General features: G+C 42.2%; 2 protein-coding genes across 2 annotated transcripts; one reads left to right on the top strand and one right to left on the bottom strand.

Annotated features, from left to right (window-relative positions):
* Window positions 1-6156: 6156 nt before the first annotated feature.
* On the bottom strand, window positions 6157-11472 carry LOC108413665 (serum amyloid P-component-like). The gene is made up of 3 exons (XM_017686292.2): window positions 11263-11472; window positions 9427-9797; window positions 6157-6677 (listed from the first exon to the last, which is right to left on the bottom strand). The coding sequence occupies exons 1-3, from the start codon at window positions 11342-11344 to the stop codon at window positions 6462-6464; spliced, it is 669 nt and encodes a 222-aa protein (XP_017541781.1). The 5' UTR covers window positions 11345-11472; the 3' UTR covers window positions 6157-6461.
* Window positions 11473-15241: 3769 nt separating this feature from the next.
* LOC108413664 (C-reactive protein-like) lies at window positions 15242-20427 on the top strand. The gene is made up of 3 exons (XM_017686291.2): window positions 15242-15409; window positions 17288-17652; window positions 19566-20427. The coding sequence occupies exons 1-3, from the start codon at window positions 15325-15327 to the stop codon at window positions 19857-19859; spliced, it is 744 nt and encodes a 247-aa protein (XP_017541780.1). The 5' UTR covers window positions 15242-15324; the 3' UTR covers window positions 19860-20427.
* The last annotated feature ends 247 nt before the right edge of the window (window positions 20428-20674 follow it).

Genomic DNA, 20674 nt, shown 5'->3' with positions numbered 1-20674 from the left:
GTAAGTCTTTACCGTGTTCGGTTTATTTATCATTTATCATTCAGATCTTTTTCATTAATTTTTTCAGCAGTTGCAGTTCAACAATCCTGAAATCTGGAGATGCTGAAGATTACTAATCAGCTCTTAATGAGTTATTAGTCTGATATTCCTTGTCAAATTACACTCAAGCTCAGGTAATATGATCTATCCACTGTCTGTTCATGAAATAGGGTTTTCCTTCTCTTAAACCTGTTCGGACTGGTTCCTTATCAGATACGACGACTCCTTGGTTGAAGGAGGTCATGTGACACAATCACAACGCTCCTCAAAGGATTCCTAGCAGAGCAGACTGTGCTACTCAGTTTACTGAACTCACTCTATCTGCCCGTTTGAACAGGGGACTCTAACTTTGACCAAACCCTCAGTTACTCACCATCAGGACTTCAGACTAAATACAGCTCAGTGGCTGAGAGAGAAGCTCTATGTGTGTGAAAGCCAGCTGCAACTGTCTTTATGACTGGCGTGCTCTTCCCCTGATTACCCAGTTTCTGTGTCACTGGTGATAATAAATAATTGCTCCCCTCTTTGAAGGCGTATGATCCCTAAATGTAACTAAAGCCCAGCAGTGAGGAGCTGAACTTTCCCCTCCTCTGCTGTCCCTGCAGACGGGCAGGGTCGCCTACAGAGCAGTGCTAGTAGCTGTTAATGAAGTGATGCTCTTTTATTAGACGGTCTCATTTCAGAGGAAGATCTCAACCACAAAGGTTAGGGGTAAAAACGAGAAATGGGACTGGGCCTGTTCTGAAACCTCAGTTCACTCATAAAGTGGATTTTGCAGTAATTACTTCCTAAAGTGTGATTATTCTGATAAACTCAGATAGTATGACACAGACAGTTCAGTTTGAAAACCTCAGATCTGAGTCACATTAGAGTAAAAAATCAGACTTCTGTGTTCACACAGTCCTGAAAACCTCAGATCTGAGTCACATTAGAGTAAAAAATCAGACTTCTGTGTTCACACAGTGCTGAAAACCTCAGATCTGAGTCACATTAGAGTAAAAAATCAGACTTCTGTGTTCACACAGTCCTGAAAACCTCAGATCTGAGTCACATTAGAGTAAAAAATCAGACTTCTGTGTTCACACAGTCCTGAAAACCTCAGATCTGAGTCACATTAGAGTAAAAAATCAGACTTCTGTGTTCACACAGTCCTGAAAACCTCAGATCTGAGTCACATTAGAGTAAAAAAATCATGTTCAGAGTAGCAGCTACTACTGGTGACTCCATCAATCTGAAGGAGTACACAGAATCAGTAACTGGCTACATCAGCAAGTGCGTTGATGATGTTACTGTCTCCAAACCCGTCACAACTCACCCCAACCAGAAACCATGGACGACTATAGAGGTGTGCATGCTGCTGAGAACCTGCGACAAGGCTTTCAAGTCAAGTGACAAAGCAAGCCTCAGGGTGGAAAGAGCCAAGCTCTCCTGGGCCATCAAAGAGGCTAAGCGTGCCTAATCAAAGAAAATCCATGATAATTTTCAAAACACTGCTGACACACGGCGCATGTGGCAGGGCATCCAGGCCATCACCAACTACAAGTCACCTCCACCTGCTTGTGACAGTGATGCCTCCCTTTCAGACACACTAAGCACAGAACAGCACGATGGCGAGGAAAACCACACCCCCTCCAAGTGAACAGGTACTGTGTCTGCCCACTGCTGTTGTACGGAGAACTCTATACAGAGTCAACCCACGAAAAGCACCAGGATCCGACAGCGTACCAGGCAGAGTATCCAGAGAATGCGCCGCACAGCTGGCTGATGTTCTCACGGACATATTCAACATCTTTCTGAGCACTGCAGTCGTTCCAACGTGCTTCAAGTCCACCACCATCATCCCTGTGCCGAAGAAGTCTCCAGTGTCCTGCCTCAATGACTACCATCCCATTGCACTCATTCCTATCATCATGAAGTGCTTCGAAAGGCTTGTCATGAGGCACATTAAAGACCAGCTTCCTCCCTCACTGGACCCACTGGAATTTGCATCACCCCAACCGCTCAACAGACAACGCCATCTCCACTACACTCCACCTGGCTCTCACCCACCTGGACACCTACGTCAGAATGTTGTTCATAGACTCCAGTTCAGCATTCAACACCATCATTCCTCAGCAGCTGATTTGAAAATTGAGCCTGCTGGGCTTGAACGCCTCCCTCTGTAACTGGATCCTGGATTTCCTGACTGAGAGACCTCAGCTAGTCAGGATAGGAAATACCATCTCCAGCACCACCACACTGAGCACCGGTGTCCCTCAGGGCTGTGTGCTCAGTCCACTGCTGTTCACTCTACTGACTCACGACTGCACTGCAAAGTGCAGCTCAAACCACATCACCAAGTTCATTGATTACACGACTGTGGTGGGTCTGATCAGCAAGAACGACGAGTCAGCATACAGAGAGGAGGTGCAGTGGCTAACGGACTGGTGCGGAGCCAACAAGCTGTCTCTGAATGTAGATAAAACTAAGGAGATGGTCGTCGACTTCCGAAGAGTGTGAGGTGACCATCCCCTACTGAACATCACTGGCTCTGCTGTGGACATCGTCAGGAGCATCAAATTCCTCGGTGTCCACATCACAGAGAACCTCACCTGGTCCCTCAACACCAACTCCATAGCCAAGAGAGCCCAGCAGTGCCTCTACTTCCTGCGGAGACTGAAGAAGGCTCATCTCCCCCCTCCCATCCTCACCATGTTCTACAGGGGGACTGTGGAGAGCATCCTGAGCAGCTGCATCATCGCCTGGTTTGGGAATTGCACTGCCTCAGACCGCAAGACCCTACAGCGTATAGTGAGGACAGCTGAGAAGATCATTGGGGTCTCACTCCCCTCCATCATGGACATCTACACCACACATTGTATCCGGAAAGCCACTAGCATTGTGGACGACCCCCGTCCATCCCTCACAAAGACTTTACTCACTGCTGCCGTCTAGCAGAAAGTACCGGAGCATCCGGGCCACCAGACTCTGCAGCAGCTTTATTCCACAAAGCAGTCAGGTTCTAAACCAGGTTCTTCCACGCCCCCTCACACACACACACAGCTCTTTTGATGCTCCACCTGCACTGTCTTTACTCAGGTTTTTCTACCACAGTAACTGCTGTGTTTCTGTCTGTCACCTGACTGCGTGACTCTCAGATCACAGCAGGTTAATATCTCTGCACCTTATTCCACGACCTCATGTCCAGAGTGAGTGCTGTGTCGGTGCTGCACTGTCCTGTCTGTTTACTGTGTCTAATGTCTGGTTAATTTATTGTTTCTAGTTTAACAGTTTTTGTTGTCAATTTGTTGTTTGCATACAATGTCTCACATTTGCACTTTGTAGTTTTTGTTCCTTCTTGCTCCGTGATGTTCCTGGAGGAGCGGAATTTCACTCCACTCTGTACTTGTACACAGATGGAATGACAATAAAAGCCTCTTGACTTGACTTGACTTGAAAAATCAGATTTGTGTCCACACAGCCCTGAAAACATCAGATCTGAGTCACATTAGGCCACTTCAGCCTGGTAATGTGAACCCAGCCATAGACTACAGCTCAGGTTTACACACTCACGGTCTTTCTTTTCTAAACTGCTTTAAGCTCCTCTCTTCTCTACACAGGGCTGCTGAGTTTCACTTTCGCTCTAGCCAGTTTGAAAAGGCTTCTTTTAAATTTGAAGCCACTGGAACCAGAAACAGCCCCGTGGTGGGGCTTTTCAGAGGAAACAAAGCTTCAAACTCTCAGATAACTGACACCAACAGCCACACACCTCCACCCTCAGCCTGGCTGTAAGGACGGACGTCTGGTTCCTATCACCACCACTGTGAACAACGACCGTGTGCTGCGTGTGGCGAGCAGCAGAGGGCAGTACAGAGCAATGCAGGGCTTCACTGTGTTCTGGCTGCATCTTTGTGTCACTTCAGTTCATTTCTCTTCTCTCCTGTAAATCAGAGTCACAGTTTTACTCTGAACGCTGTCTAATGCCACTTTTGAACAGCCTGCTTATTATTCTATTTTATCTGAAAAAATCATTTTAGTGATTAAAACAAAATTCCAGATATCTTTGTGTTTAAAACAGAAATAGGGCATTGAATTATATTAAAACAATAAATAAAAAGAAGAGCAACACTTTCCTCAGATTTCTTCTTTGCAGCATATTTTGAAATGTATTGTCATGTGATGTTTATTTATTTATATATTTATTTATGTTTTATGTTTGCTTTATTTATTTATTTTACTGTATTGCATTTTGTGCATTTATTTATTTGACGCCATTCAGCTGCTGTTACTTTACTCACCGAGTGGCACCATCAACTTTGTCCAGACTTTCATAATAAAAGTCTTTTACTGCACAGAAAAACAGAGCTGCTCTTATTTCTACAGGACAGTTACAGACAGTGACATTTTTGAACTGCATATGTACAACAAAGTCAGTCTGAATATTCACAAAACCAGACTATGACGTTAACGCCTCTTTCGGTTATAGACTGTTATAACCCGGTTCAGTTACATTATCACTTCGTTCTGTTATAGACTGTTATAACCCGGTTCAGTTACATTATCACTTCGTTCTGTTATAGACTGTTATAACCTGGTTCAGTTACATTATCATTTTGTTCTGTTATAGACTGTTATAACCTGGTTCAGTTACATTATCACTTCGTTCTGTTATAGACTGTTATAACCCGGTTCAGTTACATTATCACTTCGTTCTGTTATAGACTGTTATAACCCGGTTCAGTTACATTATCACTTCGTTCTGTTATAGACTGTTATAACCTGGTTCAGTTACATTATCACTTCGTTCCGTTATAGACTGTTATAACCCGGTTCAGTTACATTATCACTTCGTTCCGTTATAGACTGTTATAACCCGGTTCAGTTACATTATCACTTCGTTCCGTTATAGACTGTTATAACCCGGTTCAGTTATATTATCACTTCGTTCCGTTATAGACTGTTATAACCCGGTTCAGTTACATTATCACTTCGTTCCGTTATAGACTGTTATAACCCGGTTCAGTTACATTATCACTTCGTTCTGTTATAGACTGTTATAACCTGGTTCAGTTACATTATCACTTCGTTCTGTTATAGACTGTTAAAACCTGGTTCAGTTACATTATCACTTCGTTCTGTTATAGACTGTTATAACCCGGTTAAGTTACATTATCACTTCGTTCTGTTATAGACTGTTATAACCCGGTTCAGTTACATTATCACTTCGTTCTGTTATAGACTGTTATAACCTGGTTCAGTTACATTATCACTTCGTTCTGTTATAGACTGTTATAACCTGGTTCAGTTACATTATCACTTCGTTCTGTTATAGACTGTTATAACCTGGTTCAGTTACATTATCATTTTGTTCTGTTATAGACTGTTATAACCCGGTTCAGTTACATTATCACTTCGTTCTGTTATAGACTGTTATAACCCGGTTCAGTTACATTATCACTTCGTTCTGTTATAGACTGTTATAACCTGGTTCAGTTACATTATCACTTTGTTCTGTTATAGACTGTTATAACCTGGTTCAGCTACATTATCACTTTGTTCTGTTATAGACTGTTATAACCTGGTTCAGTTACATTATCACTTCGTTCTGTTATAGACTGTTATAACCTGGTTCAGTTACATTATCACTTTGTTCTGTTATAGACTGTTATAACCCGGTTCAGTTACATTATCACTTCGTTCTGTTATAGACTGTTATAACCTGGTTCAGCTACATTATCACTTTGTTCTGTTATAGACTGTTATAACCCGGTTCAGTTACATTATCACTTCGTTCTGTTATAGACTGTTATAACCTGGTTCAGTTACATTATCACTTTGTTCTGTTATAGACTGTTATAACCTGGCTCAGTTACATTATCACTTTGTTCTGTTATAACCTGGTTCAGTTACATTATCACTTTGTTCTGTTATAGACTGTTATAACCTGGTTCAGTTACATTATCACTTCGTTCTTTTATGGACTGTTCCATATTTATCCAGTCCAAGACAAATACAAAGTGAATTCGCTTTTATTTTGTTTGGCTTTTATTATCAGTCAGTCAGCCTTGAGAAGTTACAGTGAAGGATCTCGGAGGTTCTGATGGTTGGATAAGGTCAAGGAGGTGAGTGGGGGTGGGGGGGGGAGCAGGGGGTGAGGGGGGAGCAGGGGGTTCTGAAGCATATCAGTAAAAACAATTTGCTCAGATTTACATGAACATGATCAAATTCAGCCATTTGATCCCAGTGGAGGCCATGCTGAGGAGTAAATAGGAGAAATAAAGGCTCTAATGCTTTAGGTCACTTTAGTCTGGCCTCCTCTAATGCGGTCTAAACCAGTGGGCTGGACTGTAGACCCCCTGTTTCATCATGAAGATTGTGAATGAGTTAAAAGCTTCATCAACTCTCCAGACCCGTCTCAGGGCGCGCTCTCTAATGGGCTTCGCTTAAACTGCTGTAATGTAAGTGGGCTCCAGGACAGCGTAGCCAGTGGTGCTGTACTGTATCTGGTTCCAGTCCAGGATGCTGCTATACGGGATGCTCTTATTGTAGCTGAGGAAATTGTAGAGATTTCTAAAAGGAAGGACCGAGTTCCAAACGTAGACGTCACACACCTGACCCTCAAAGTCAGACAGCGATAGTTCAACCTGGCCAGAAAACACCTACAGTGGAAAAAACAGAGACACAGAAGACAAGAGAGAATTACAGCATTTTATTATTATTATTATTATAGTAATATTTTATAATAGTAATATAATTTAATAGTAGTTGTAGCAGTAGTTGTAGTAGTAGTCATAGTAGTAGTAGTTGTAGTAGTAATAGTTGTAGTAGTGTTAGTAGTTTTAGTAGTAGTTGTAGTAGTAGTCATAGTAGTTGTAGTAGTAATAGTTATAGTAGTGTTAGTAGTTTTAGTAGAAGTTGTAGCAGTAGTCATAGTAGTAGTAGTTGTAGTAGTAATAGTTATAGTAGTGTTAGTAGTTTTAGTAGTAGTTGTAGTAGTAGTCATAGTAGTAGTAGTCATAGTAGTAGTAGTTGTAGTAGTAATAGTTATAGTAGTGTTAGTAGTTGTAGCAGTAGTTGTAGTAGTAGTCATAGTAGTAGTAGTAGTTGTAGTAGTAATAGTTATAGTACTGTTAGTAGTTTTAGTAGTAGTTATAGCAGTAGTTGTAGTAGTAGTCATAGTAGTAGTAGTTGTAGTAGTAATAGTTATAGTAGAGTTGGTAGTTTTAGTAGTAGTTGTAGTAGTAGTCATAGTAGTAGTAGTTGTAGTAGTAATATTTATAGTAGTGTAGGTGGTTTTAGTAGTAGTTGTAGTACTAGTTGTAGTAGTAGTTGCAGTTGTAGTAGTAGTAGTTGTATAGTGCCTATAGTGATCGGTTGAATGAGGAAGTTCAGTCACGTGATCTCCCAAGGGGTTCTGGGAGATGGAGTCCTTGTGAGAATCGAGGCCGGAGGGATGCGTTACAGTCCCTAAGTTCTGAGTTTTGTAACATCGTCAGGTTGCTAGGGTTTCCTAGGTTGTTCAGTATCTTAAGTTCTAATTTTCTACATTTCTAATGTTTTAAGTTTCCTAATATTTTAAGACTCAATTATCTTTCTTAAGTTCTAAGTTTTTCAAATTTGAAGTTGTCATTTTTTTCATATCTTAAGTTCAACATTTTTTAATACTGCAGCTTTGCCATAGAATAAGATGTGGTACACTGTACTTTAAAGGCGAATGCTCTTCTTATGCTCTTCTACAAGCAGCAATGGATGACCGCCGCCGAGCACCAGCTGAACGGCCGGGAAGACGGCAGGTCACTCTAATGATATACTTACACTCATGGGAAACATTTGAGACTTATGTCAGGGTGGAAAGCCATCTCAGCCAACTGTATATTTGGGTCTATGTCAGTAAAATAAAGTAAGCTATATATGAAATAATCTGTTTTATTTGAAGTAAAACCCAATATTTATAACATTACCTATATTTATCAAAGTATAATCAATGTCCTATCCTAGTGAAGTGCTGGCTGGTGGTCACTGAGCACGGCACCAAATGCACTGACTGTTTTTCTATAGTTCACGTGAATGTTCACTATTCAGCCCTGTAGCGTCAGGCACTCTCTCCTGACTCTGTGTTTCTCATGTAGGTTTTCAATCCATGCAAGCAAGAAAAGTTATTTTCTTGTGATGTGCTGCTCACTGGTACGGTCAGCAACAACCTGAAGAGGTTACTGTTGTTTACTACGCTGCCATGCAGATCTGATGCTCTAAAAAGTGATAATTGATCGAAACCGATTTCTTCTGATGGCTAAGTGCTGAAGAGGGACAGCTCAGTGCTCGTCTCCTCTTTGGGAAATCCATAGTGTTGCCAGCGCTCAGTGTTTGTTCGAGAGATGTAGGGTTGTTCCCTACAATTGGGCTACCTGAGTCAGCACTTAAACTTTGCCCGATTCTCCATCGGTTCACTCAGTCCGATAAAATCCAACAAATGCTTTGTGCACAATGAGATCTTTGTCAATGTATCTCAACTATGAATATAGCGAGTGCATGAAAACCGAATCTTATACATGTATAAACCAATCTTTTGATTGTCATCACTACTTCATGGCCCTGGACATGGGGTCCTGGAAATCAGTCTCTACGTAGTATGTAGTTTTAACAAATGTTAACCAATCTTTTGATTGTCATCACTATTTCATTGCCCCCTAGGGTCCTGGACATCAGTCTCTACGTAATATGTAGTTTTAACAAATGTTAACCAATCTTTTGATTGTCATCACTACTTCATGGCCCTGGACATGGGGTCCTGGAAATCAGTCTCTACGTAGTATGTAGTTTTAACAAATGCTAACCAATCTTTTGATTGTCATCACTACTTCATTGCCCCCTAGGGTCCTGGACATCAGTCTCTACGTAGTATGTAGTTTTAACAAATGTTAACCAATCTTTTGATTGTCATCACTACTTCATTGCCCCCTAGTGTCCTGGATATCAGTCTCTACGTAGTACGTAGTTTTAACAAATGTTAACGTTCAATAGTTAAAGTGAGTTGACAAACATTTAGAGAGATAAAATGACCCCATTGTCCCCCAAATGTCACCCATGCTTACACTTCACAGCAGACACTACCCCAACTCTAACCATCCCATAGTCCAGCACAATAAGGCACCAATAACGCAACACATCCTTAAACTAACAACTTATTTACAACAAAACTGTCTCTTCTATTGTGAGTGTGGCATTCCTGAATGCATCTATGCATGGCCATGCCTCCTGCAGTCCTAAGGCAGTACAAGCCACTGGTGGGATGCCAAAATATCTTTAGTCCTGTCTTCTGTAATATTTTAAGTTCTAAATAATTTTTATATATTAAAAATATTTTAAAGGCCCATGTTTTGAACTCTTTAGTAACAGACTGGTCATCACCTGTCCTATGGAGACACCTTTGCGGATGGTCATTCTCCCATCAAACCACAGCTGGGCCATTCCATTGCTGGAATCCCAGGTGAAGCACCTGTTCCTCCATGGCCACATCTGCTCTTGTGCCGCCATCATAGAGAACACCCTGAAGCTCACAGTGCTGCCTTTTACATGTAAGAAATAATGAGGATCAGTAGAACCAGGTCCTGTATAAGAGACTCCATCAGTGCTGTTCCCGAACGTGAGCTGAACTCTGTAGTAGAGTTTCTCAATCAGGACCCTCATGCAGACGGTGAGCCCGGTGACGTTAGCAGGAGCATCTGAACGGAACCGGACTTCTCCACCAGACACCACACTGAACATCCATCCCTGCAGATCTGCAAACACAGACAACAGATTTAAAATGTTTCAAATGCATAGTAAAGAACCCTAGATAGATGCAATCAGTCACCTGTGCTGCCACGTGGAGCTTAGGGGGTGTGGTCATCCAAAGTGTATTTGTGTTTATTAGAGATATTGTGTTCCAGGGAGAGTGGGCTTTATAGTGTACGTAGTATTTCTGAGCCAGTGCCATGTTGGTGTCAGAAGCAGGAGATTCCTGCCGAACTTGAAGTTGAGAGGTGCTTCAACAAACTCAAAGGTGGATGGCCAAGAAGAAACAGCCTGGAGAAAGGGGGTAACAAATGCTACAGGAAAAACAGCAGAGGAACCAGTGCAGCGAGGCTTGGTAGCAGAGCCCAGCTGGAGTCTGCTGAGCACGGGATGGCACGCACCCATGTACTGAGTTTCAACAGCGAGGGTGCCTGGAAGCCAAACTCCACACAGCTGCAAGTGGTCACCTGGTATTATGGCTGGATGGTGGGCGTAACTGTGACAGAGCTTTTTTTTGGCACTACAGGTGCTTGTGGATCTGCCACCGGAACAACATGACAACCTAGTGGTACTGACCAAGGGCCTCAAGCAATGGCTCGGTCAGGCACTACCACGTTTCATGCTCATTGAATCTGGTGTCATTTCCCCACATCACTCGGCAGGGGTGTTTTGTTACATTACACTGATAATATGGGTCTTAACTACAACCACAGGGCACATGATCACCTGTAGCCCGATGGCCTACCAGCAGGTGGAAGGTTAACTCTTGCTTTGTTGGAATGAGCACCTGCAGCCACACCGGCCCTTTGCAGATAAGATTGGTGACTAGCTTGGATGGTTGTGCCACTCAAGAGTCCTACCTGGCATAAAACCATTATGCATTTATTTCTTTCCCAGAGCCCAGCTGGAATGGTTCTACACAGTTTGTGCAGCTGGGGTTGTCTGTCTGGTAGAAAGGAGAAGGCTAAAAGAGCGCATGTTACATCACTGCAGATAACACTGTTTACACACAGTGCTCAGCGCTGACCACAAAAAGTCTAAAGGTTGCAGATGTGCCAGATTGGTTCACAGCATGTACATGTCCTGGCCACTTTATCAGAAACCCCACTCTTGTAGCTCCAACTCGCTGGTGTACAGTTAGACACTGTAGTCCATCTATTTGTGTTAGCTTTCCTCAAGCCCTTCAATATGGTTTCAGACGTTTTGTAAGTTAGTCAGTACTTAAGGGTACTCCTACTCTCGTTTTTCAGAGCTGAGGTTTGGACTTTTTCATTCTTTCACTGCAGTAACAATGCTTTTGCTGGAGGACGGGTTCAGGATCCTCCACATCTCTTGTGGAGCCCACTACGTTTCCGATTACTCTGAAATAGAGATTACTGGAAACACTGGAATATCAGATTGCTCAGAAGATTTGGTTCAGATACTGTGAGTTGGGGGAAAAAGAGAAAGAAGGAGAAACGGCGATCTTACTTCCTTTCTCCCATGAGGCTGATTGTCCTTCTGCTGGAATCACCACAGCGAGGAAGCACATGGAGAGCAGAGCCCAGACCATCGTGAAGCTTCAGAGAAGATCTTCAGCTCAGAGCCCTGCTGATCTTGTTCTGTCTGCAGCTGAGAAACAGACAGCAGGTCAGACGGATGATGCCTGTCTGAGAGATAGTAAGTGAAACTGAGAATTCGGACGCATCCTTATCGACCCCTGGCGTCCTGCGTTATTCTGTAGTTGGTGTCAAGCCCATATTAGGAGCTCTGGGACTGAGCTGTTTTCCTCTATGGGGAAAATGAATGGTGTTTTGAGAACCATTGAACCCTGTGTGTTCCAAAGCTGATACAGTTTGTCCTGCATTATTTTTCCCTCAGTTGAATTCCAAGCACATTTAACGGTTTAATTATGAATATTGATACAAACATGTAGGACTACTGTTTAACTTTATCACTGTTGCATAGACCACTCTACCAAACCACAGTCCCACAGTGAAAACAGTGACCCATTTAGAGCTGAGATATTGCAGCGTTCACTGCCATTAAACAGACACAGCTTTTGCACAAGTAGTTGTGCTTTATTAACTGGCTGTTTTGGCTGCACATCAGCAGAGTTTTCTCTAACAGCTCGCTCTAGTCTCAGATCTAAGCTGACACCTGAACTCGCTCACTTCCAGCTCAAGACTTCTAGCTCCTGTAAGCTTTCTCATGCATATCCCCCAGCGGTAACTAGCTCCACCTTCACAATAAGAGTCCTTAGCAGAATAACCCTGAGAATAAATGTTAGAGAACCATTTACATTGACTTAACATGTGAACATTTCCTGAAGACCCAACAGTATTTACAAAGATCATATTCTGATCTGTTTAAACTCAAGACATTAATAGAAATAAAATAAATAAATGAATTTAAAAATCATCATTTATAGAATACTTTCTTTTGAGAAGTGTCTGTCGCAAACCCTAAGCCCTAAATTTACACTTCTGAAAATAATACTATATATATATATATGCAATTAAGCAAGATATTTAATGTATTTTAAGAGTTTTTCGTCTGTAGACGGAGTCTTATTTTAGCCATGCCCCTGCATTTTAGAGCAGGAGGTGAGGCTGCATCCCTGTCCCTTATGGCCACATGGTAAAAGTACATGTGTCCCAAAGTCTGCAAATCAGTGTGGAACATTAAGAATCGCCACCACCAAAACATGTTTTCTTTTTCTCACAATCTTCACTCAAGACAAAAAGGTTTTAGTCTAAAGTCCAAGTCAGTTAAAAGCCCCAAATGTGTTTTTAACTTAGACTTTGAACACCAGCTACTCAAACTGAGGCCTAAAACTATCACAATCTCTGAGCTATCACACTGGACAGAGCCTGCTGGACTGTGTGGGGTATTTTGGTGAGGTCAGTGCAGATTAAGCTCATATGTACCTTATTAACAACATCATAATTCAGAGCATCTGAGAGGAATACATTTGTACAGAAAAGCATATCAGTACTGAAATGTTGTTTTCTTTTTTTTTTCCACTGATGAAGCCTTGCTGACCCCAGACTGGGCTTGTGAATGCAGCAAAATTTCTGCTGTAAGGTTCATTTGTAAGCTCATTTGGGAGTGATGATGAGGTGGACGCATACACTGAGAGAACAGAGATTTATTGGGGGCAAATCCATAATCAGGGTCTAAACAGTCCAGGGTCAAAGAGCCAACACAGAGAGATGGAGGGACAGACATAACAAAAAGGAAAACAGACTAAACACAAAAACAGAGACCAGAAGAACAAACACCATACAATATCATACAAAGACCAGCTAACTAACAGGGGAAAACACAGGGCTTAAATACAGGAACAGGTAACAAGACTCAGGTGAAAACGATCAAGGGCGGAGTCTAGAAACAAGGGGGCAGAACGGGGAAGAATCAAAACAAGGAAGCACATGGACGCGACCAAAAGGTAAACACAAGCACATGGAGGACTGGGAGGGGCCAGTCGTGACAACATTTTTATAAACACTGCATTTTTTCATGTAGAGACCAGCTTAGACACAGGGACTCCACCTTTAGAATAAAACACACTTCAGAGCTCAATTAGCCGCAGTGGGTGGAGCTAACTGTTTACTCATGGATCTTTCTGCTCCACACTTACCACTGACTGGTCAATGCTAATTTAGGTCCCTTCCAAATATTCAGACATGAATTCCTCAGTGGTCGTGTTTTTATTGAGACACAGATGGTTTAGTGTGAAAACTAAAAAATGCCTTAATTCAAGGGTCCATTAGTGGGGACCCCACCCTCTCCAAATGTTTGTTTTGTCCCCTCACCCACCTCATTAACTAATTAGTCTGGTCTTCATGTGCTGGATCAAGGTGTGTTAAATTAATACATTTATTGAGGCAAATCAATTCATTTATTGAAGTAGATTAATACATTCAGTGAGGTGAATTAGTACAACCCCATTTCCAAAAAAGTTGGGATGCTGTGCAGAATGTAAATAAAAATGGCCTGTTTACTGCTGTGCTTCATCACCTCTTCTTTAACAGCACACTGTCAGTGTCAATGTTTTCTGTTCTGGTTTGATTCAGGATTTCAGCTGATCGTCAGTTTCAGGGGCTCATTTGTCATATTTTTCATTTCACAATGTGCCAAATGTTCTCAGTGGTGACCGGTCTGGACTGCAGGCAGGTCAGTTTAGCACCTGGACTCTTTTAATACGGAGCAGTGTTGCTATAATACATGCAGAATGTGGTTTGACATCGTCCTTCCCTGAAAAAGACGTCGTCTGGACGGCAGCAGATGTTGATAAAACATGTTTATATCATTCAGCTTTAATGGAGCCTTCACAGATGAGCACGTCACCCACACCATGTGCACTAATTCCCCCCTAAACCATCATGAATACTGGCTTTAGAACTGAGCACTGATAACAAGCTGAGTGGTTTTCAGCCCGGAGGACACAGTGTCCATGATTTCCTAAAGAATTTCAAAAGTTGACACTTTTCCACTTCCCCTCAGTCCATTTTAAATGAGCTCAGGCCCAGAGAAGGTGGCAGCATTTCTGGATCCTGTTTATATTTGGGTTCTTCTTTTTTTCACAGAATGATAGGAAGGATAATTATCAAAAACTGAAAAAAACCAAACCAAATATTCACTATTCATTTGTAAATATCAGAAACATTATATTCTGGCTGATTTTTTTGCCTGAGTATATAGCAAAACTAGATGTGGCCTCACAGATTATAAGCAGATATTGGAGCGCTGGCTTGATATTGGTCAATAATTTATTATTATTCTGAAATAGGCCTAGTTTTTTCATATAGCATTTTCCTTTGAAGAACAAACAAAGATAAACAACATCACAGGGAATTAAGAGGAAGCTAAAAATAACTAAAGCTTTAATAAGCACTGTTTGTGCTGCTGCTGGCATCAGATTTAATGAATCTGTCTAAACGTCTTATTCAAACCTTAAATGATGCAGCAGTTTTCTTAAGGAACCTGTACAGGCCAGAATGTGACTGCTGCTACATTTAAGGTGGAACTGAAAGTTCCCTCAAAAAGCCCTATTGGAATTCAGATGTGCAAGACCTCTTAGTGCCGTTCGAGTCTGCGGGGCTAGAGTTGCAAAACAGTACTGACGGGTTTACCTGCGTACTGATCAGTTTTATTTGATCCCTTTGCACAATATGAATATTTTAGATTCACTCTGGCTGTTAAAAATGTGAGACATCCCAGAATAATAAGCCACTGTTAACCTACAGAATACGGTGAACTGAAAATGAATTCATTTATAATAACATGTACTTGCTGTGTTATAAACAGAATGATCATTCAATTGTAAGCGTGCTGTTATGTAAATGTCTGTCTGCCCGCCCACTGCTGCTGTGTAGCATGACGTAGTTTCATTGTTCTCATTGTTAATGTGGGGGGGGAGGGGTAAGAGTGTGAACCTGACTTGTACTCTCACTTTCACTTTCTGTTATTCAGACAGGCATCGTCTGTTTCTCAGCTGCAGACAGAATAACAGCTGGACTCTGAGCTGAAGATCTTGTCTGAAGCTTCATGATGGACTGGGCTCTGCTCTCCATGTGCTTCCTTGCTGTGGTGATTCCAGCAGAAGGACAAACAGCCTCGTGGCAGAAAGGAAGTAAGACTTCTGTCGTTTTTCCTTCTTTCTCGTTCTTTTCTTCTCCACTGTAACGTTTCCTGCTCCAGCCCACTTTATCTGAGACGGATCTTCTGCTGTAAATAAACTGGAATGTAGGATACTGGGCTGTGGGCCTGGTTCACTGCATGCAGTAATTGTTTATTAAAATGTGCAGAAGTTTGTTCTCTGTAGAGCAATGGACTAACAAACACCTTAGCAACCATCTTAGATACCATAGCCACGACCTATCAACATCTTAGCAACTACCTGGGACACCAAAGCAATAATCTAACAACCTTAGAAATCACCTAATGTACCATAGCAATGGACTATCAAACACCTGAGTAACCAGCTGGGACATTAAAGCAGTGAACACCTTAGCCTCTTTAACCTCTTATGCTTCAGGGTATATTTTGAATTCTTATGCCAAAATCGTAAGTAAATTGTAATTATTCAGTAGCTGCATGAAATAAGTGGCAATTTTAATTTAATTAATTAATTTATTTATTTGTAAAAGCTCCTCAAATGAACAGAACATGTGTTTTATGATCTCCACATTTCACTAGACGCTCACAGTTTACTGCTGAAAGCCAAAAATCTCGGCCGCTCTTTGTGTTATTTTCTAAAAGTGATGTTTCCAGAGCAGATCACTGAAGAGACGCCGTCTGTTTATAGTTTAGAGCCCAGATTTGGGGAAAAACGGGTCGACTTTCAGTAGAAAAACAAACTGAGTTCAGCTTCTTTTATTATAAGGGTTTAAAATGACGTCACCGTCTATTAGACTGGAGAGAAGAGCTACAGCCTCACATGACGCCCAGCTTCTGAATGGAGCTTATGGAGTATGAACGTTATGAAGAACATGACCGAGTGCGGTTTGGAGCCACCGGTGGTCTCGAGGAGTTTAAGAAGTGAAGTTGGTGGTTCTGAAATGCACTTCGTCATATTCTTTCATGTTTATAATAATTTTTTTTGTTTTTCTACTGAAAATCGACCCATTTTTCTGGACTATAAACTATAAGCAGACAGTGTCTCTTCAGTGATCTGCTCTGTAAACATTTATATTTTATATATATATATATATATATATATATATATATATATATATATATATATATATATATATATATGTATGGTATAAAATAATACAAAGAGCATCTGAGATTTTTGGCTTTCAGCATTAAACTGTAAGCATATAGTAATATGTGTAGATCATAAAACACATTTTCTTTTAATTTGAGGGGAACTTTTACAAAAAGACCCCAAATTTAGTTATTTCATGCAGTTACTGAATAATTTGGCTCACGATTTGGGCATGTGAATTCAGATGGAAAAAACAAAATATACCTACAAGCATAAGTGGTTAGTAACCACCTGGGACACCATAGCAATAGTGTAACAAACACCTTAGTAAACATCTGCCGTAACATAGCAACAGCCTAGCAACACCTTAGTATCCACCTGGAAAACCATGGCAACTGTCTAACAGCACCTTAGTAACACCTGGAACACCATATCAGTGGTAGAACAAGCTGGAATACCATAGCAACCTCATATCAACACTATAGCACCTACCTGGAATAACTATATAAACCCACTTATTAGTTATAAGTGCACGTCCACCAGAAAAAACGTCCACCAGGGTCCTGCTTTCTCTTGTAAAGCTTGATTAGCTGCATTGTCCAGCCAACTTTAGATTAGTGTGTGAACATTCCCGTCTAGTTTTATTCATGCTAGCTGTTAATGGCCATCCTCTGCTCTGTCAGCACATCTTTCGTACATCCGGAGCTTTAAATTCGCAGCACAGGTGACTGATTGCATCTATCTAGGGTTCTTTACTATGCATTTGAAATATTTTAAATCTGTTGTCTGTGTTTGCAGATCTGCAGGGATGGATGTTCAATGTGGTGTCTGGTGGAGAAGTCCGGTTCCGTTCAGATGCTCCTGCTAATGTCACCGGGCTCACCGTCTGCATGAGGGTCCTGATTGAGAACCCCTACTACAGAGTTCAGCTCACGTTCGGGAACAGCACTGATGGAATCTCTTACACGGGACCCGTTACCACTAATCCTCTTTACTACTTAGATATAGAAGGTGCCACTGTGAGCTTCAAGACAATCTCAGTGTCTTTTGAGCAGCAGTGGCCGTGGAGGAACAGGTGCTTCACCTGGGAGTCCAGCAGCAGAATGGCTCAGCTGTGGTTTGATGGGAGAATGAGCATCCGCAAAAGCGTTGGCAGAGGACAGGTGATGACCAAAACATCTTAGGACATAAGATATTAAGAAACGTAGGACTTAAAATGCTTTGAAACTTATAACCAAAGACTTTAGGTCCTATATTAAGGACATGAAAGAAAGTAGAACCTACGATGGTAAGAAACTTGGAGCTTAAGATGTGCAGGAAGGTTAGGAAAGTGAAGATATTAAGAATATTAGGTCCTAACAGGGACTTTGGACTTAACACTCCTTGGACTTATTTTTAATTTAGTGTCTTCCTTCCACACATTTAATACCTAAAAGTGCATCTATTTAAACAGTTGTTGCTAAGCAGTTGCTGTTGCACTGAACTGCAGGTGACTGCTAGACTGTATGTAAGTAGCTGCATTCCAAAGTCAAGGAGGCAGCCGAGCTACAGAGGGTCCTCAGTAGGACTGTCTGATGGTCCTCGGTAGGACTGTCTGATGGTCCTCGGTAGGACTGTCCTATGGTCCTCGGTAGGACTATCCTATGGTCCTCGGTAGGACTGTCCTATGGTCCTCGGTAGGACTGTCCTATGGTCCTCGGTAGGAATGTCCGATGGTCCTTGGTAGCACTGTCCGATGGTCCTTGCTAGGACTGTCCTATGGTCCTCGGTAGGACTGTCCTATGGTCCTCGGTAGGACTATCCTATGGTCCTCGGTAGGACTGTCCTATGGTCCTCGGTAGGACTGTCCTATGGTCCTCGGTAGGAATGTCCGATGGTCCTTGGTAGCACTGTCCGATGGTCCTTGCTAGGACTGTCCTATGGTCCTCGGTAGGACTGTCCTATGGTCCTCGGTAGGAATGTCCTCTTTACTAGCCAACTGGTCACACAAATGGAGCAGTCCTAACGAGGCTGTGTGGCGACACCACCAGAAAAGCCCCGGCATTTGCAATTGCGGTACGAAACCTGAGGTGAGATAAAGTGGAGCCTGCCGCATTATGCTTGTTGCTATGGTTGCCAAAGCACCAACAAGCCTAGGCTTCATTTTCCGCTGCTTTCGTGATGCTTTTTTTCCGTTCTTGTTGTTCATACACAGAGAACTGTGGGTAAACAAAGCTGCGTCCTCAAAATCTCTCCAAACGTTGGCTGCATTTCTTGGCTGTATGCGAAGAGTGCTTCATTTGGAACAAACTTCTATGACGTAGCCCACTTCGACTGCAGCCTAGACTTTGGAAGGCAGCTAGAGATTGTTTTGGTATCTCAAGAGATTGTTATGTTATTGATATGGTGTTTCAGGTGGTTGCTAGGGTATTGCAAGACAATTGCTATCATACTTAATTTGTGGCAGCTACCCAAATAGCACATTCGGGCATTTAGATGTGGCCCACATACCACATGGAACTGACAGGAGTGGGCCAGATGCGGTTCAGTGCCGTTACAGGGCCACATCTCAGCCACCTTTAAAGCACCAGCGCCAGAATGGACCCACAACTCAAAACAATTAGTACAAAAACCAAGTCATTATAAAAACTGCCCTGCTGGGTGGGAATGCTTCACAGTGCCATGAGGCTCTGGGAGAGGTGCCGTTTAACACTGTTGGACTACCGACTGCAAGCGGTTTTGATGGGATTTGAACTCATGATTTCCTGATAAATGAGCAAGCGCTCAGCCCCCTGCACCACGCAGGGACTTCTGTCTGTAAGCCTAAATGTCCAAGATGTTTATTACACTATGAAAAAGATTTGTTTGCGTGATGGGCCACTTTTGGCTCACATGTAGTCACCATGGGCCAGCAGCGCCATATCATTGCCAGAACTGACCCACATCTGCATGCTATTCAGTCTGAAAGCTGTACAAATTATGACCACTAAATAACAACAATAATAATTATAATAATAAGAACTGAAGTACAGGAAATCAACTTCATAATAAAACATGTTCATTCGGTCTCATCCGTGTGTCTGTCTTTCCTCTGTAGGTGTTCTCTGGCCAGGCTGAGCTAACGATATCAGAATTTGAGGGTCAGGTGTCCGACGTCTACGTCTGGGACTCGGCTCTTTCCGTGAAGCATCTCTACTGTTACCTCGCTCTCAGTCACAGCTTCCCACCCGGCAGCGTTCTGGACTGGAGGCACATTCAGTACAGCACCAGTGGCTACGCTCTGCTGGAGCCCACTTACCTTAGACCCTTTTCAGAGAAGCCCACCAGACGCAGGAAGCACAAACGAGAACGCGGGCTGAGAAAAGATAAAAGAAGATTTTATGAACAGTAACAACACAATCCACAACCTTCATGATGAAACGGGGGTCTAACGAATCATAAGAGCCTTTATTTCTCTTATTTACTCCTCTGTTCGGGCTCCGCTGTGTTCACCCAGCCTCTTCACCCAGCGAGCAGTCAGATCTCACCACATATCTTCTCGCTGATGTTCTTCACTCGTACGCTTTTTGTAGCCACCTCGATTTCTTGCAGAACGCTTATAGTTATGTGATATTCTTGCATGTAGACCATGTTTAAGACCTACTCCACACTTAAATAGATGGTTCTTCAGGTGTTCTTTAAAAAAGGCAATGGTTCTTTAAGGATCATAAACACTCATAGAACCCTTTTCATGCTAAAATGGCTCTTTGCATGGTGAGATGGCCTTTTTTAGGTTGATAGAGAATGTATTGTATATGGTTCTATATAGCACCAAAAGGAGTTCTTCTACATCTTACACGCTTGCCATCATAACAATAGCAGAACCCTTTTTGGTGCAATATAGAACCACTGTCAAAAAGGCTGTATATAGAACCATTTTCTTTAGTAAAGAACCCTATCAACCCTTGTGTTACTCTTTTTAAGTGTGTAGATAGTGTGCTAGATTGCTTTTTCATTTTCATAAAAAGCCCTTTTTTAAACTTTTAAGCTTGTTTATTTTTAGACATAAGAATTAATAAGTGGTTAAGATGTAAACAGAGTTGTTCAGAGTGGCCAGGACTGTCCACAGTGGTGGTGATAGGAACCAGACGTCCCCCTCTAAAAGCTCCTCACAGTGGTGGTGATAGGAACCAGACGTCCCTCTAAAAGCTCCTACAGAAAGTTCCT

Source organism: Pygocentrus nattereri, chromosome 9, assembly GCF_015220715.1.
Source record: "Pygocentrus nattereri isolate fPygNat1 chromosome 9, fPygNat1.pri, whole genome shotgun sequence".
NCBI lineage: Eukaryota > Metazoa > Chordata > Actinopteri > Characiformes > Serrasalmidae > Pygocentrus > Pygocentrus nattereri.
The sequence above is the reverse complement of the archived record's forward strand: the minus strand, read 5'-3'. Positions and strand labels throughout refer to the sequence as shown.

Coding starts and splice junctions, on each gene's coding strand:
- LOC108413665 (XM_017686292.2), bottom strand. CDS start 11,344: ATGGTCTGGGCTCTGCTCTCCATGTGCTTCCTCGCTGTGGTGATTCCA. Junction 9,798..11,262: donor AGCCTCATGGGAGAAAGGAA/GTAAGATCGCCG, acceptor CTGTGTTTGCAG/ATCTGCAGGGATGGATGTTC. Junction 6,678..9,426: donor AAGGTGTCTCCATAGGACAG/GTGATGACCAGT, acceptor TTTCCACTGTAG/GTGTTTTCTGGCCAGGTTGA.
- LOC108413664 (XM_017686291.2), top strand. CDS start 15,325: ATGATGGACTGGGCTCTGCTCTCCATGTGCTTCCTTGCTGTGGTGATT. Junction 15,410..17,287: donor AGCCTCGTGGCAGAAAGGAA/GTAAGACTTCTG, acceptor CTGTGTTTGCAG/ATCTGCAGGGATGGATGTTC. Junction 17,653..19,565: donor AAAGCGTTGGCAGAGGACAG/GTGATGACCAAA, acceptor TTTCCTCTGTAG/GTGTTCTCTGGCCAGGCTGA.